The sequence below is a fragment of the Meriones unguiculatus genome, chromosome 14, assembly GCF_030254825.1.
Source record: "Meriones unguiculatus strain TT.TT164.6M chromosome 14, Bangor_MerUng_6.1, whole genome shotgun sequence".
NCBI classification, from domain to species: Eukaryota; Metazoa; Chordata; class Mammalia; order Rodentia; family Muridae; genus Meriones; species Meriones unguiculatus.
This window is the reverse complement of record NC_083361.1, coordinates 4,299,793-4,317,642: the sequence shown is the minus strand read 5'-3', so window position 1 is coordinate 4,317,642 and position 17,850 is coordinate 4,299,793. Positions and strand designations below refer to the sequence as shown.

The following is a 17,850-nucleotide window of genomic DNA, read 5'->3' as shown; positions in this document are numbered from 1 at the left end:
CCCTCCACAAGAATCCTCCAAATAACAGGCTGAAAATTATACTCGCAAAGTACTGGCGGGGCCCGGTGTCCCAGGGGGCAGGAACGGGCTGGGCTGAACCCCTCCGGACGGGACCTGCCTAGCGTGCCGGAAGCCCCATCCCAGCACCCTCCCCGACCCCCTCGTGTCTGCACCCCCAGGCCATGCTGCACCAGGAGGGCCACATGGACGACGCGCTGTCGCTGACGCGCTGCCAGCAGGAGGAGTCGCAGGCGGCCCGCATGATACACAGCACGGCGGGCCTGTACAACCAGTTCATAAAGTGAGCCTGCCGCGCCCTCCTCGCCGCTCACCTGCCCGGCAAACCGCGCAGCCCGCTCCAGCGAGCCCTGACACCCACAGCCCGCGACGTCCCTTCCCCCTGAGACTCCACACCAGCCCCCAAGCCCCTCGCTGGTCCTCGCTAGTCCTCCTTGTGCCTGCTGCGCAGGGGCCCATGCCAGCCGTAGGTTCCGTGTGACCCGGAGCCAAGGCCCCTCTCCCTCCCTGTCCCCCGCGTGCGGGTCCAGCGCGGCCCCCGCCTGAGCACTGTGGTCCCCGCAGGGGTCTCGACAGCTTCAGCGGGAAGCCGCGGGGCTCGGGGCCACCGGCTGGGTCAGCGCTGCCCATCGAGGGCGTCATCCTGAGCCTGCAGGACCTCATCGGCTACTTCGAGCCGCCTTCGGAGGAGCTGCAGCACGAGGAGAAGCAGAGCAAGCTGCGCAGCCTGCGCAACCGCCAGAGCCTCTTCCAGGAGGAGGTGCAGCCGCGGCGCGGAGGGCGGGGCGCGAGGGGGCGGGGCCTGGGGCGTGGGGGCGGGGCCTGTAGGAAAGGAACAAGGCCAGTCTCAGGGAGGGGGCGGGCAGCGTCGATGGGCGGGGCCTCGAGGAAGAGCGGGAATAAGGAAGGCAGGGGGTGGGGCTGTAAGAAAGCGAGCGTCAAGACTTTATAATCTGGCCTGGAGTTGAGGCAGAGGCTCCCCAGGGTGGGGTTTCCCCGCTTTGGGGCAGGAATCTGGGGGATCCGGTCCTTCCCGGTGAGAGGGCCGAGCCAGATTGAACGTAGGGATTCAGGGACAGAGGCTGGTCTTGGTACATGTGGGAGATTATAGGGAGGACCTTAGTTGGGGTGAGGCACCCGATCTCTCAGGAGAACCAGAAGGGAAGAGCTCGGCCAGAGTGGGAGGACCCGAGGAGGGCGGAACAAGAGGCCTGGACTGAGGTCCCAGACTCCGCTCCTTGTCAGGGGAGGGGAATGTGTCAATGCTAAAGCGTGGCCGGGCCGCTCCCCTCCTGATGAGGAAGAGGAGGGGTCGTCCCCAACAATAACAAAGCCACCGACAGGACAGGATGGAATTAGTACAGGGTACGCAGGTTCCAGGTCAGGTGGGCGGGCTCAGCGAGATCCTGGCCCACGCAGTAAGGTGGGAGCCGGGCCACGGCTCAGTGGTTAAGAGGACCCGAGTTCAGTTTCCACAAACACCTAAACTCCAGCTCCAGGGGGACCCGGTGCCTCTGGCCTGCACAGGTGCCTGCGCTCACACACACAAGGTCTCAGACATATTTAAAAATACTAAAGTAAATCTTTAAAAAAAAAGCTGACAAGATGGCTGAACTTGAAGCACACCTTTAATCCTGCTACTTGGAAGGCAGAAGCAGGAGGAGCTCTGTAAGTTCAAGGCCAGCCTGGGCTACATAGCAAGTCTCAGGACAGCCAGGGCTACATAGTGAGACTCTGTCCTTAAAATGAACAAATAAACAAGCAGGAACCAAGGTGGTGAATGGTCAGAGAAGACCCCAGAAGTTGACCTTTGATCTCTACGAGCACAAGAATGCACACCTGCACACACACACACACACACACACACACACACAAACAAAACACACACTTTGTCTCAAAATGTAAACAAAATAAATGACTTTCAGGTATCACCTGGAATTCTTTTGTTTGTTTGGTTTGTGTTCTTTGAGACAGGGTTTCTCTGTGTAGCCCAGGCTGCCCTGTAACTCGCTCTGTAGACCAGGCTGGCACCAAACTCAGAGAAGTGCCTGCCTCTGCCTCTCCAGTGCTGGGATTAAAGGTGTGCATCCCCCAGCCCCCTCTGGAGTTCTTAAGTGCAGGAAGGAAATACAAGTAGATAAGTTTCATTCCGGCCTCAGTAGGACGCTTACTAACTGGAAACTTAATATCCCTCAGTAAGACACTATGTTGTGAATAAGCTTCTATACATAGAAACATACATAAAGCAAGGTTATGCACTAACTCATGGATGAAAAATTGTGTTCAGAGCCGAGCACAATAGATCATGCTTAAAGTCCCATCTACATGAAAAGATAAAGTAAGGTCAGTTTGAGCCCGGGAGTTTGGGGTTAGCATGGGCCACGTAGGAGGCCCTTCCCCTCCTCCTCCCCTGCCTCTCCATCTTGCCTTGGCTGGCCATGAACTTGCAATAGCCAAGGATGACTCGTTCCTTCTGTCCTCGCCCCCCCAGTTGCTAGAATTGCAGTGTAGGTTCTCACATTCACCGTATGCGGAGCCAGGGACAAGCTCAGGACCCCACCTGTGCACAGCGAGTATCACCCGCTGAGCTACATCTCCAGCCATGGTGCCGCCTTTTAAAACATTATCATTTATTTTTATTTCGTGTTCATTGGGGTTTGCTGCATGCATGTCTGTGTGAGGGTGTCAGAAGCCCTGGAACTGAAATTCCTGCTGTAAGCAGCCACGTGGGTGCTCGGAATTGAACTCAGGTCTTCTGGAAGACTGGCCGGTGCTCTTAACCACTGAGCCATCTCTCCAGCTTCTAAAATTAAACAATTTAAGACAGGGTAGTGGCACACCAGAACTCTGGATGCAGAGGTAGATGCACGAGTTCAAATCTACAAACCCGCATTTATCCAGGTAGCACAGGAATTCCCTGTATTTTTACTCTGAGTAAGTGGTTCGGTAGTGGATAATTCATTGTTCATGTGATTTTTCAGATTTTACAATGTTGCTGTGAATAATGAGAATTAATTGTGCGTGTTTTACACACCTTTCTCTCTGTGTGTTAGAATTCACAATGAAAGGGCTGGAGAGAGAGCTCAGTCAAAGTGCACAGGGAACTTAGTTAGATTCTCAGAGCCCACCGTGTAAGCGTGCCAGGCACAGCGGCCCACACTTGAAGTCCCAGCACTGGGGAGGCAGAGGCAGCAGACCCCAAGGCTTGAGGGACAGCCGGGGCAGCCTCATCAGTAAACTCCAGGCCAAGGAGAAGCCCTGTCTCAAAGGAGAGCATTCTTCTCTGGCCTCCATGCACACACATGGGCGTGTGTGTGTGTGAGAGAGAGCTCTTCTACATGCACACAAGCATACAATACTCAGAAGAGAGGCTGGAGCGACGGCTCAGCTGTTAGGAGCACTTGCTGCTATTTCAAAGGGCTTGGGTTCAGTTCCCAGTGCCTGTATGGCAGATTACAGTACAGCTATCTGTAATTCCAGCTGGAGGGGATCCAGTTTCCTCTTCTGACTCCCGCAGATACACGTGTCAGGCATAAACATGGCACACTTACATACATGCAGCCCAACCATTTTATGTGTGTGTGTGTGTGTGTGTGTGTGTAGAGAGAATAGCTGGGCACACCTTTAACATCAGAATTCTGGAGACACAGGTAGGTGAATCTCTATGAATATGAAACCAGTTTCATCTACAGCCAGCCAAGGCTACACAGTAAGACCCCTGTCTCCAAAAATAAAAATATCACAGTAAAAGAAGAAGAAGAAAAAAAAAAAAAAACATTACAATGTCAGACGGGAGAGAGTGTAAAATAAATCTCTTATGGAAAGTGGTGAAAGTGAACTGGTCCAATTGTGACCAGGAGTGGGGCGTCTGGAACCAAGAAAGACGGAGAGAAAACTGCAGATCACAGAGGCACAAATTCAGCCTTCATGTGTAAGGGCGTTTTATATTGGAGACTGAAGCAAAGAGCACACAAACAGGTTTGATGAGCCAAGGAGGAGAGGAAGGATAAGACTGAGTGGGGACCTGGAGTTAAAGAAGCTGGCTTACTGCTGGGAATACGACCAGATAATAGCAAAAATATGACAATTCAGTAAACCTCGCAAAGACAGAGACATGCGGGCCTGTGACGCCTGCTATAAGCCTCTGTTTCTCCACCCCAGGGCATGCTGTCCCTGGTCCTGAACTGCATTGACCGCCTCAATGTCTACACCACCGCGGCCCACTTTGCCGAGTTTGCGGGGGAGGAGGCGGCTGAATCCTGGAAAGAGATTGTGAACCTGCTCTATGAACTTCTGGGTAAGGGGACTCAGGGCTGACCCCTGGCGGTACCCAGGTACCCTCCCCTAACCGATCTGACTCCCCCTGGCCCCTCCTCCCGTACAGCCTCTCTGATCCGGGGCAACCGCACCAACTGCGCCCTCTTCTCCACAAACTTGGACTGGCTGGTCAGCAAGCTGGACCGTCTGGAGGCCTCGTCGGGTAGGAGAGCCCAGGAGAGGGGGAGGGAAGGGCTGGGGAGGAGCCCCCCCGCCTCACCTCTCCCCTGGCCACCCGGCAGGCATACTGGAGGTGTTGTACTGTGTCCTGATCGAGAGTCCCGAGGTCCTGAACATCATCCAGGAGAACCACATCAAGTCCATTATCTCCCTCCTGGACAAGCATGGGAGGAACCACAAGGTTGGCCCTTTACCTCTGACCTCTCACCCTGACCCTGGAACCCTGACCTCTCCCTTGCTGACTGAGAACTTTTCCCTTTGCTCTGGTCTCTTACTGAACTTAATTTCCAATCCACCGGGAGGGCCTCAAATCCCTGAGTCTTCAGTGGTTTGTCGGTTCTCTGAAATGCAAGTTTTATAGCCACTGGCTAGCTGCGGACACGCTTCAGTTCGCTACAGGCCCTGTCAACGCCCGCTGTACGCTTTCTAACCAGTTCCTACCTTTATAGCCCCCATCTGGCCTGCGAAAGCCAACTTTACCAACCCCTGCTCACCCAAAAACCTCCCCTCGGCTCCTCACAGCGTGTTGACCTTCTGCTCTCCCATTTGACCTCTTCCCTTACTGTCCCCATCTCCAATTTCTTACACTTGGTGACGCCTTATCCTAACCAGTGGGGACCACCCCAAGCCTCCGGCCGCACCTACCTCCTTGACCTTCCTCCTTGACCTCCTGACCTTTCATTCTCACCCTGTCCTCTCAAGCAGGTTCTCCATGTCCTATCTGGATAGGCTGTGCTTGCCTTTTGGCTTTCTGCTGCAGTCCTCCTGCGGTGTCCCTGCTCTGGTGCCTTCACTCTCCTTTTTATTTTTTCAGACAGGGTCTCACTGTGCAGCCCTGGCTGTCCTAGACCTCACCATGTAGACCAGGCTGGCCTCCAACTCCGAGATCCACTTGACAGTGCCTTGCGTGTGCTGGGATCACAGGCGTGCGCCACCACGCCCAGCTGGCCTCACTCTGCTTGACCTCTGAACTTGCCTTCCAGGTCCTGGATGTGCTGTGCTCACTGTGCGTGTGCAATGGTGTGGCCGTGCGCTCCAACCAGGACCTCATCACTGAGAACTTGCTCCCGGGCCGCGAACTCCTGCTGCAGACAAATCTCATCAACTACGTCACCAGGTGCGGCTCCTAACCCCAGCTTTGACCCTGACATGACCTCAGGCTGAGAGTCTCTCAAGCCTCTCCCAGACCTAGAGACTCCAACCTCAGTGGCATCTCTTCCCCCTCCCCGGGCTCAGGCTTGGCCCCTCACTCCTTTTCTTCTCTTTGGGCCCCAGTTTTTGCCCTTATCTCTTCCTTCTTTCCGATGTTTCTGTGTTCCCTTTGCCTGTCTCCGTCCTCCTGTCTCCCAGGTCCTTCTCCATGGCTCTCTCACCATCTCTTCTTATCTTTTCTAAAGAATACTTTATGTGTGTGTACATGCCTGTGTGTATCTGTGTATCACTTGCAAGCCTGGTGCCCGCAAGAGGGGATGTGATTCCCTGAAACTGGAGTTAGAGTTGCTCGTGGGTCTCCACACAAGCGCTTTGACTCGAACCATCCCTGCCGGCCCCTCTCTCTTTATCTCTGTGTCTGTCCATGTCTGTCTCTTTCTCTCCCCCTTCTGGCGCTCCTCTCCATCTCTCCTGTCCCGTCTCTCCTGCAGCATCCGCCCCAACATCTTCGTGGGCCGAGCGGAGGGCTCCACGCAGTACAGCAAATGGTATTTCGAGGTCATGGTGGACGAGGTGGTTCCGTTTCTGACCGCACAGGCCACGCACCTGCGGGTGGGCTGGGCCCTCAGCGAAGGCTACAGCCCCTACCCCGGAGGTGGCGAGGGCTGGGGCGGGAACGGCGTCGGCGATGACCTCTACTCCTATGGCTTTGATGGGCTGCATCTCTGGACAGGTAGCTAGCCCTGCCAGGGGCGTTTCACCTTTGACCCTTGACCCGGAGTTCCCAGGATTCTGACAGCACACCTTAGGGTTTAAGAATCCTGACTCCCAGGAGAGGCAAACTTTTCACCCCTTAACTCTCATTTGACCCTAACCCTAAAACTTTCAGAATCCTGGCTTTCACCTGTTTTCTTATAGTCTCAAAATTCTAACCCTACAAGGGTGACCCCCGAAGACTTCCCTGATTGTTGTGACCTCCGACCTTTGATTTATGACCTCAAAGTTTCCAGAATTTGAATTCTAGGAAGACTAATATCTTCCTAATTTTAGGAGTATCCATGGGAACCTTCTCTCTTACACATTCTAATATTGGGGTCCCCACAGGACCCCTAAAGAGCTACCACTTGTCACAATATCATTGCTTTCATGGGCCCTTTGACTCTGGACCCTTCTCTGGTGACTTGTAGGGCATGTGGCGCGCCCGGTGACTTCTCCCGGACAGCACCTCCTGGCTGCGGAGGATGTGGTCAGCTGCTGCCTGGACCTCAGTGTGCCGTCCATCTCCTTTCGCATCAATGGCTGCCCTGTGCAGGGCGTCTTCGAGTCCTTCAACCTGGACGGGCTCTTCTTCCCTGTCGTGAGCTTCTCAGCCGGCATCAAGTGAGGGCCCTTCCCCGCCCCGCTTCCAGCCCAGGGCTGGGACCTGACGGCTTGGCCTCCCCAATCCAGATTTGTCCTCCTAAGAGGCAGGGACAGAACAGCCTTCATGGTTGAGGGGTGCCCAGGACCCCGACATGAAGTGACCTGACTGTGACGCAGTGATCTCCGATTCCTACGTCTGTCCAGGGACCGCCAAGTAACCCTAGGATCTCATGACAACCTTAACAATGGCTCCGGACCCTCATAGAGATGTCTCAGTGACCCGAGGCTCTTCCAGTGACCTCCCAACAACCTCAGACTTGCAGTGTCTTTAGGATTTGATGGTCATCTGAGATCCTGTTTGACAGCCCAGGGGCCTCACGGTCCTGGTGATGCTCTAAAAAGCTCAGATACCCAGTGACTCCCAATCTCACCCTCCCTCCCTTATCTCCTTCCTGCCCCTTTCCAAGTCCACAAAATTATATATTTTCTTTTTTTTTCTTTCTTTATTTATTTTTTTTTATTTTTCATCAATTATACTTTATTCATTCTGCATCCCCCCATAAGTCCCTCCCTCCTCCCCTCCCAACCCCACCCTCTCCTCCCTCTGCATGCATGCCACTCCCCAAGTCCACTGATAGGGGAGGTGCTCCTCTCCTTTCCGATCTTAGTCTATCAGTTCACATCAAAAGTGGCTGCATTGTCCAGTGACATCACCTCCATATCCAGGACCTTCCATGAGCCCAGTCCTTTCTGGCACCCCCAGCTCTCCGAATTCCCGTGCAGTGGAAATCCTGTTTGCTTTGTAATTACAGTAGAATATAAGTGACTCCCAAGTGACTTCTGTGATATTAGGGAGACCTGAGACTGCTGGAGGTCCTCAGCTCCCCTGGAACAGTGGCTCTCAGCCTTCCTGATGCTGCGCCCCTTAAATACATTTTCTCGTGTTATGGCGACCCCCCACCCCCGCCACGACCATAACATTATTTTTGGTTGCAGCTTCATAACTGTCATTTGCTACTGTTATGAATAGTAATGTAAACACCTGTGTTTTCCAAAGGCCTTAGGCGACCTGTGAAAAGGCCAGTCACCCCCAAGGCCGGGGTTGCTACCCACAGGCTGAGAACGAGTGCCCTAGACCATTCCACTGACTGCAAGCTCTCTCCTTCACCCCACCCCCATGATCCTCATTCTCCTTTCTCAGGGTGCGATTCCTCCTTGGTGGCCGCCACGGTGAATTCAAGTTCCTGCCGCCACCTGGCTATGCACCGTGCCATGAAGCTGTGCTGCCTCGGGAGAGGCTCCACCTCCAACCCATCAAAGAGTATCGCCGGGAAGGGCCTCGGGGGCCCCACCTGGTGGGCCCCAGTCGCTGCCTCTCACACTTGGACTTTGTGCCCTGTCCTGTGGACACCATCCAGGTACAGCCTGCTCGGCAAGGGTTTCTTCTCTTCTAAACATTTCCTTAAAGAGTTACTGTTTTTTAATGTTGTCTTAGGCTTCTATTGCTGTGAAAGAACACTGGCTGAAAACAACTTGGGGAGGAATGGGTTTATTTCAGCTAACCCTTCTACAGCACAGTCCATCAGTGAGGGAAGTCAGGGCAGGGCCTCAAGCAAGGAACTTAGAAACTCAGTGGTAGAGCCCCTGCCTAGAATTCCCCAGTGAGGGGCTGGGGTGTGGCTCAGTGGTAGAGCCCCTGCCTAGAATCCCCAGTGAGGGGCTGGGGGCGGGGCTCAGTGGTAGAGCCCTTGCCTAGAATCCCCCCAGTGAGGGGCTGGGACATGGCTCAGCAGTGGGAAGAGGTCAGCTGGGGGAGGAGGTCAGCCAGGACTCATTCATATTATTGGGAAAAGTGGACACAGTGGAGGCACAACAGAACCTCAGAGACCTCACAAACATCTCTATACCCCCAGATCGTCTTGCCTCCCCACCTGGAGAGGATTCGGGAGAAGCTGGCGGAGAACATCCATGAACTCTGGGCGCTGACTCGCATTGAGCAGGGATGGACCTATGGCCCGGTGAGCCTAGATCCAGAGGAGGAGGGGCGAGAGTGGTAGGGAGGACCGTGCCTGGGGACTTTGGGGAACCAAGGAGTCTGTGGGCTGCAGATGTATAGGTGGGAGATCAATGGGACACCATACAGGGGTGGGGGGAGGTGAAGGGGAGCCCAAACATTGACCTCAGTGTCCCCCCAGGTCCGGGATGACAACAAGAGGCTCCACCCGTGTCTTGTGAACTTTCACAGCTTGCCAGAGCCTGAGCGGAACTACAACCTGCAAATGTCAGGGGAGACGCTGAAGTGAGAGGGCTCGGGGGGGGGGCAGGGAGTGGGGCGGCTGGTGGTCAGGAGGAGGCAAAGCAGAGACAGGGGTGGGAGGAAGGAAGCAGAGGTGCTGGGTCGGGGTCAGTGCTTGCCACCAGAGACGAGCTGGGGTGCCGCTTGGTGCTAGGATGCTCTTTTAGCATGCACGGGGTCCTGTTCTCCATCGCCAGTAGAGCCAGAGCAAACAACCAGAAGAGGCTGAGGGGACTGGAGAGATGGCTCCGGGAGCAGAGCGCTTGCTGCACAAGCTGGAGGAGCTGATCTCCAGGTGTGCCGGTGTGTGCCTTTGACACTAGCACTGCGGAGGAGCCTGGCAGCCTGACAGCACCCTGTGCGCTCGCTCTAGCTCCAGGGAGAGATCCTGCCTCAGAAAATAAGGCAGAAAGATGTCTCGCATCGACTTGCGGCCTTTCCACACGCACACACAAATGTGTGCACAGACAGTAACCAAGGCAGACGGGAGCTGTGAGACGGCCAGAATGTTTCATCACAGGAAAGGAAAAGAGAAACAGCCTCCAAGGGAAAGGCAGTGTGGTGGTGTGTGTATGCTCCCATCACCCCAGATACTTGAGAGGCCGAGCTCTGGGGATGGCCTGAGCCCTAGACCTTGAGAAAAGCCTGGGTGACCCAGTGGGACACCCACAAGCCATAGCAGAGGAGAGATAGACAGGGACAGAGAAAGAAGTAGTCACCAAAGAGATGTAGAGATGAAGAAGCGCAGGACGACAGAGGGCAAGGAGCCCCAAAGAAAGGGAACACAGACACCCCAGCAGCCAGAGATAGAGGGGATGGGGCTCTGCGGCCTGTGACCTTGTCCCGATCCCCTGCTCAGGACTCTGCTGGCCCTGGGCTGCCACGTGGGCATGGCTGACGAGAAGGCAGAGGACAACCTGAAGAAGACGAAGCTTCCAAAGACGTGAGTGTGGGTGGCCCCAGGCCCGGCTGGAAAGGATTCACAGTGAGGTATAAAGAGACCAAAGAGCCATGCGGTGAGGCTGAGGTCACAGATGCAGGGTCAGGGGTCAGGGGTCAGAAGTGAGTGTCCAAGACTGAGGAATCCCGAGTTCCAGAGATGGAGACTGAACCGGGGATGCAGGGTCGGGATCTGCCCCAAGAAATCTAAGACGGTGTTTCCATCTTAGAGTCCAAAGTCAGAGATAGAAGGTGAGAAGTTGAAGGTTGCCGGAGCTGAAAGTAGTTGGTCCTAGGGACTAGAGATCCTGAGTTCAAAAGTCAAGGGTTTCAAAGCCAGGTGTTTAAGAGTAATTGGGTATGGGACAGAAGCAAGAAATCTGAAAGCCAGAAGTGAGAAGTCACAAAGCGAGGTATCGGGGTCAAAGGAAAGACTCCCCAAGCCAGCTGTAGTTAAGCCCACCTGCACCCGGAAGCTGAGACACAAGCATGCAGGAGTTTGAGGCACTTGGGTCCATATAGTGAGGCCCCATCTTACAAACAACAAAACCCGGGCTGGAGAGACAACTCAGAGCTTAAGAGCACTGGCTGCTCTTCCAGAGGACCCGGGTTCAGTTCCCAGCACCGCATGAAGCTTCACAAACACCTGTAACCCCAGGTCCGTGGAGTTACGCCTCAGAAACTCACCCAGGCACCCAGACACCCAAACAAAAAGTACATTAATTTTCAAAAAAAGGGTGCCAGAGGTCAGCAGTGCCAGACTCCACAGATAGATCAGTTCGGGGAGCCCACATTAATTTTGGAAAGAGAGATCTGAGTCCACAAACTTGACTTCGAGTGTACCGTGGGGTACTTGACTCCCCACCTGGCACGCAGGAGGCAGATCTCTGTGGGTTCAAAGCCAGCCTGGTCTACCAGTGAGTTCCAGCCCAGCCTGGTCTACACAGTGAGACTGTCCCCTGGGCAGGTACATGATGAGCAATGGCTACAAGCCGGCTCCGCTGGACCTGAGCCACGTGAGGCTGACACCTGCACAGACAACCCTGGTGGATCGGCTGGCGGAGAACGGGCACAATGTGTGGGCGAGAGACCGCGTGGCACAGGGCTGGAGCTACAGCGCCGTGCAGGACATCCCGGCGCGCAGAAACCCCCGCCTCGTGCCCTACCGCCTGCTGGACGAGGCCACCAAGCGCAGCAATCGGGACAGTCTCTGCCAGGCTGTGCGCACCCTGCTGGGCTATGGCTACAACATTGAGCCCCCTGACCAGGAGCCCAGTGAGTGCTGACCTGTCTCCGCCTGTTACGCTCGCCCTGACCTTGACCCCCGACCCCTGACCCTTGACCTCTGGCCCAATCAGCCAGTGGTTCGCATTTCCTGTCTTTAACACTGATCGGGCTGATTAGGAGGTTGGTAAGCACTGACCCTTCCCCTCAGCCATGGCCCTTACCCACCACCATGGTCTTGACCCCGGCCTCAATCTGACTCAGTGCTTGTATAGGCCGTGACCACAATGCCGAGCTGTGGGACTGTGCCCTGTGTCCAGTGAGTGCTGACCTCCACCTTTGACCTTTAACCCCAAACCCTGGGTGTAGCTATAACATAAAGCCACTCACCCAAGTAGCCAAGGACCGAGTTTTTAACCCCCATCCATCACATGATCTTTCGACAGTTCCCAAACCAAGCTTTGACCCAGGACTGAACATTGGCCCCAAGCTCTCCCTCCCTCCTCTTTCTTTTCTGCACACCCTTTTATTTTTGGGGGGAGCGTCTTTTGAGGAAGAGCCTCAATAGCTGAACTAGCCTGGCACTCATTATGTAATTCAGGCTGGTCTCAAGCTCACGGATCTCCTGCCTCCCTCCCCCGCCCATGTACCAGGATTGCACTACCTATTCTAAGAATGCCTGGCTGGGAATATTATTTTCAAGAGGGCGTCTCATAGAGTCTGGGTAGGCCAGGAGAGCCTCCAACTTGTACAGCTGAGGCTGGCCATAGACTCCAGATCCCGCTGGTAACCCTTTATTTTTGTGACAACATATATTTAATTTTTTCCGCCTCCTCCTCTTCCTCCTGATTTGAAACAGGGTTTCATTATGTAGCCCTAGCTGGTCTAGAACTCACAAGAGATCCGCCTGCCTCTTCCTCCTGGGCACTGGGATTAGGGGCGTGCGCCACCATGTCCAGCTCAGGATTTTTTCTTCTTTCTTGAGAATTCCATACAGGTACACAATGAACTAAGACCACATCCACCTTCATCGTCCTCCTCCAGCCCCTCCCACCAGTGTCCCCCAGTGTCACGGCCTTAGTGTCATTCACTATGTCCAGTGAGTGCCGCTCCTGTATTTATAAGCGTGGGATCCGCTGGAGCATGGGAAATCTCCAGTAGCTACCCATTCAGAACAGGGATGCTGGGCAAGGTGGCTTTGATCCCAGCACTCGGGAGCCAGAGGCTGTGAGCTCAGGGCCAGCCTGGTCTACAGAGGAAGGTACAGGCCAGCTAGAGACATGCAATGAGACCTTGTTTCAAAACCAAAACCTGCTAAGACAGTGTGAAACGAAGACCCACCCCCTTCCTGCTCTTTCCTCTCCTCCTGATGTCCAGGGGTCACTTCCTGCCCTCTCTAACTCGTCCTGCCTCCTCTGTAGGTCAGGTGGACAGCCAGTCCCGTGGGGACCGGGCCCGCATCTTCCGGGCAGAGAAGTCCTACGCGGTGCAGAGTGGCCGCTGGTACTTCGAGTTCGAGGCAGTCACCACGGGAGAGATGCGAGTGGGCTGGGCGAGGCCGGAGCTGCGGCCTGATGTGGAGCTGGGGGCTGACGAGTTGGCCTACGTCTTCAACGGGCACCGGGTTCGTACCTTACTGGGCTCCATGCTGTCAGGCCCCGGGGTTTCTTAGTTACACGTTCTAATGCTATCTGTCTGTGCCTCGCTGTCCGTTGATCTGTGAATCTACCATACTGTTTATCCATGCAGCCACTCATCCATTTACCTGCCCATCCACACATCCATCCACACATCCATCCACACATCCATCCACACATCCATCCATCCATCCACACATCCATCCATCCATCCACACATCCATCCATCCATCCATCCATCCACACATCCATCCATCCATCCATCCATCCATCCACACATCCATCCACACATCCATCCACACATCCATCCATCCATCCATCCATCCACACATCCATCCATCCATCCATCCATCCATCCATCCACACATCCATCCATCCATCCATCCATCCATCCACACATCCATCCATCCACCCATCCACACATCCATCCATCCATCCATCCACACATCCATCATCCATCCATCCACACATCCATCCACACATCCATCCATCCATCCATCCACACATCCATACATCCATCCATCCACACATCCATCCATCCATCCATCCATCCATCCATCCATCCACACATCCATACATCCATACATCCACACATCCATCCATCCATCCACACATCCATCCATCCATCCATCCATCCACACATCCATCCACCCATCCATCCACACATCCATCCATCCACCCATCCATCCATCCACACATCCACACATCCATCCATCCACCCATCCATCCATCCATCCATCCATCCATCCATCCACACATCCACACATCCATCCATCCATCCATCCATCCATCCACACATCCATCCATCTACCCATCCATCCATCCACACATCCATCCATCCATCCATCCACACATCCATCCATCCATCCATCGATCCATCCATCCACACATCCATCCATCCATCCATCCACACATCCATCGACCCATCCATCCATCCATCCACACATCCATCCATCCATCCACACATCCATCCACCCATCCATCCACACATCCATCCATCCACCCATCCATCCATCCACACATCCACACATCCATCCATCCACCCATCCATCCATCCACACATCCATCCATCCACCCATCCATCCATCCATCCATCCACACATCCACACATCCATCCATCCATCCATCCATCCATCCACACATCCATCCATCTACCCATCCATCCATCCACACATCCATCCATCCATCCATCCACACATCCATCCATCCATCCATCGATCCATCCATCCACACATCCATCCATCCATCCACACATCCATCGACCCATCCATCCATCCATCCACACATCCATCCATCCATCCATCCATCCATCCATCCATCCACACATCCATCCATCCATCCACACATCCATCCATCCATCCATCCACACATCCATCCATCCATCCACACATCCATCCATCCATCCATCCATCCATCCATCCACACATCCATCCACCCATCCATCCACACATCCATCCATCCATCCACACATCCATCCATCCACACATCCATCCATCCACACATCCATCCATCCACACATCCATCCATCCACACATCCATCCATCCATCCATCCATCCACACATCCACACATCCATCCATCCATTCATCCATCCACACATCCATCCACACATCCATCCACCCATCCATCCACACATCCATCCACCCATCCCATCCACACATCCATCCATCCACCCATCCATCCATCCACACATCCACACATCCATCCATCCACCCATCCATCCATCCACACATCCATCCATCCACCCATCCATCCATCCATCCATCCATCCATCCACACATCCATCCATCCATCCATCCATCCATCCATCCATCCATCCATCCACACATCCATCCATCCATCCATCGATCCATCCATCCACACATCCATCCATCCATCCATCCATCCACACATCCATCCACCCATCCATCCATCCACACATCCATCCATCCACACATCCATCCATCCATCCATCCATCCATCCATCCATCCACACATCCATCCATCCATCCACACATCCATCCATCTACCCATCCATCCATCCATCCACACATCCATCCATCCATCCATCCATCCATCCATCCATCCATTCATCCATCCACACATCCACACATCTATCCATCCATCCATCCATCCATCCATCCATCCATCCACACATCCATCCATCCACCCATCCATCCACACATCCATCCATCCACACATCCATCCATCCATCCATCCATCCATCCATCCATCCATCCACACATCCATCCATCCATCCATCCATCCACACATCCATCCATCCACCCATCCACACATCCATCCATCCATCCATCCACACATCCATCATCCATCCATCCACACATCCATCCACACATCCACACATCCATCCATCATCCATCTATTTACACATCCATCCACACATCCACACATCCATCCATCCATCCACACATTCACCCATCCATCCATCCATCCACCTGCCCATCCATCCATTCATCACATACATACGTACATACATATGTACATACATACATATATGCATACATTTGTTCATGGGTACATACTACTCACCACCATCCATCTATGTACTTATTTTTGAGACAGGGTCTCTTCACATGGTCCTGGAACTCACTCTGTAGACCAGGCTGGCCTTGAACTCAGAGATCTGCCTGCCTCTGCCTCCACTGTACTCAGCTTTTTTTTTTCTTTTTCCCAAGACAGGGTCCTGGTGAATGACCCTGGCTGGCTTGGAACTTGCTCTTTAGCTCAGGCTTACCTCAGACTCACAGATCTCCAGGCTGTCCTGAGTGCTGAGCATCACTGTGTCCGGCACTACCCATCCTTCAGTCAATCCTTCCATCTACCCGTCCATCCATCCGTCTACCGTTCATGTGTCATCTCACGTTTTCCTCCTCTCCGCATCCCTTTCCCCACCCAGCCAGCCCTGAGCCAACCTCACCCACCCACATCCCTCTCCACCCTTCTGGGAACCTATGGGCCTGTGTGGAGGGTCTTGATAGGCTCATTTTTCCCTATGCCTCTGCTTACTCCTGTCCCAAGCCTCCACTAACGACCGCCTTGGTGGTCTAGCTACACGCCAGGCAGCAGGAACTGGGGTAGAGATTAGCGAAGGAGATTTTAAGGTTCGTAGATGTGACCTTGAGGAAGATGAGGAGTTATCTTCTGTGTCACGTGCGCTGAATTTGATGCCGTGCGTGTCTCCCTGTGCGTGTCCTGGCTGCCCTCTGTCGCCATTTCTCTGCGTCTCTGCCTCACGTGTTTCTGGGGTTCTCTTGCAGGGCCAGCGCTGGCACTTGGGCAGCGAGCCATTTGGGCGCCCCTGGCAGCCGGGTGACGTCGTTGGCTGCATGATCGACCTCACGGAGAACACCATCATCTTCACCCTCAATGGCGAGGTCCTCATGTCGGACTCAGGCTCGGAGACAGCCTTCCGAGACATTGAGATCGGGGACGGTGAGAGCTGAGGCCTCGTCTCGTGTCCCTCCTGCCGTGGTTCTCCCGTCTTCCACAGCGTCTCCTCCCACCATGCCCCGCACCGTCCTCCCACTCACCCCACCTCTGTCCCTTTCCCTCAGGCTTCCTGCCCGTCTGCAGCTTGGGACCCGGTCAGGTGGGCCACCTGAACCTGGGCCAGGACGTGAGCTCCCTGAGGTTTTTTGCCATCTGTGGCCTCCAGGAAGGCTTTGAGCCCTTCGCCATCAACATGCAGCGCCCAGTTACCACCTGGTTTAGCAAGAGCCTTCCTCAGTTTGAGCCTGTGCCCCTTGAGCACCCCCACTATGAGGTAAGAATGGATCCCCAGTCACATGGTTATTCTTACTCTGTGCTGCTGAGGCCTGAACGAAGGGTGTGATGCACGCTGGGTAACTTATCTTCTTCTTCCTCTTTTGTGGTCAGTCCAGGGAGTGGACCTAAGTCCTTCCACATGCTAGGCAGGGCCCTATCACTGAGCCACACCCCCTCACTGGGGGATTCTAGGCAGGGCCCTATCACTGAGCCACACCCCCTCACTGGGGATTCTAGGCAGGGGCTCCACCACTGAGCCACACCCCAGCCCCTCACTGGGGGGTTCTAGACAGGGGCTCTACCACTGAGCCACACCCCAGCCCCTCACTGGGGGGTTCTAGGCAGGGCCCTATCACTGAGCCATACCCCAGCCCCTCACTGGGGGATCTACTGCCGAAATATATTTTCAATCCCTAGGATAACATCTTATAATTTATGTCCAAATTCCATTCTTCTTTGCACAATTCTCTTCTTCCTGTCTCTTCTACGCATAAAGTCATGGGAGATGTCAGCATAATGGGCTCCCAGGGCTGCCTTCTAGAGTTCAGCTTCAACAGACAACTTTCCTTCTTCATCTATGAAACAAGAGACAGGAGCAAAGAAAACCATGGCTAAATGACCCCAGTGGAACGCAGTGTGGCACAAGCCTGTCATCCTAGCACTTAGAGGTAGAGGCAGAAGTTCCTGGTATCCTTGGCTACATAGAGAGTTTGAGGCTAGCCTGGGCTACATGGGACCCTGTCTCAAGAAAACAAAAAATAAGTAGGAGGAGGCAAAGGAGATGGAACGAATAGTTGGGACATTGTGGCTCTTTACCCTAAAGAGTGAGAGAATGCAAGGCAATTACGTATATCAGGAAATCAAACACTGACACCCTATGGCCTAATTCCCGGACTAAATTTAAATTTGTCCAGTTGTGGCAATCAGTTTTCATTTCTTTTTTATTTTTTCCCGGACCAGG

General features: G+C 54.1%; 1 protein-coding gene across 1 annotated transcript in view; it reads left to right on the top strand.

The window, feature by feature from the left end:
* Ryr1 (ryanodine receptor 1) overlaps positions 1-17,850 on the top strand; it is a 114,546-nt gene that overhangs the window by 13,319 nt on the left and 83,377 nt on the right. Inside the window, exons 12-27 of the mRNA XM_060366575.1 lie at positions 180-301; positions 583-778; positions 4,180-4,315; positions 4,403-4,498; positions 4,578-4,696; positions 5,499-5,632; positions 6,159-6,400; positions 6,855-7,047; positions 8,231-8,447; positions 8,943-9,047; positions 9,225-9,328; positions 10,185-10,268; positions 11,232-11,539; positions 12,910-13,112; positions 16,382-16,556; positions 16,679-16,887. Coding sequence (XP_060222558.1) covers positions 180-301; positions 583-778; positions 4,180-4,315; positions 4,403-4,498; positions 4,578-4,696; positions 5,499-5,632; positions 6,159-6,400; positions 6,855-7,047; positions 8,231-8,447; positions 8,943-9,047; positions 9,225-9,328; positions 10,185-10,268; positions 11,232-11,539; positions 12,910-13,112; positions 16,382-16,556; positions 16,679-16,887 — 2,643 coding nt within the window. The remainder of the gene's footprint in view (positions 1-179; positions 302-582; positions 779-4,179; positions 4,316-4,402; positions 4,499-4,577; positions 4,697-5,498; positions 5,633-6,158; positions 6,401-6,854; positions 7,048-8,230; positions 8,448-8,942; positions 9,048-9,224; positions 9,329-10,184; positions 10,269-11,231; positions 11,540-12,909; positions 13,113-16,381; positions 16,557-16,678; positions 16,888-17,850) is intronic.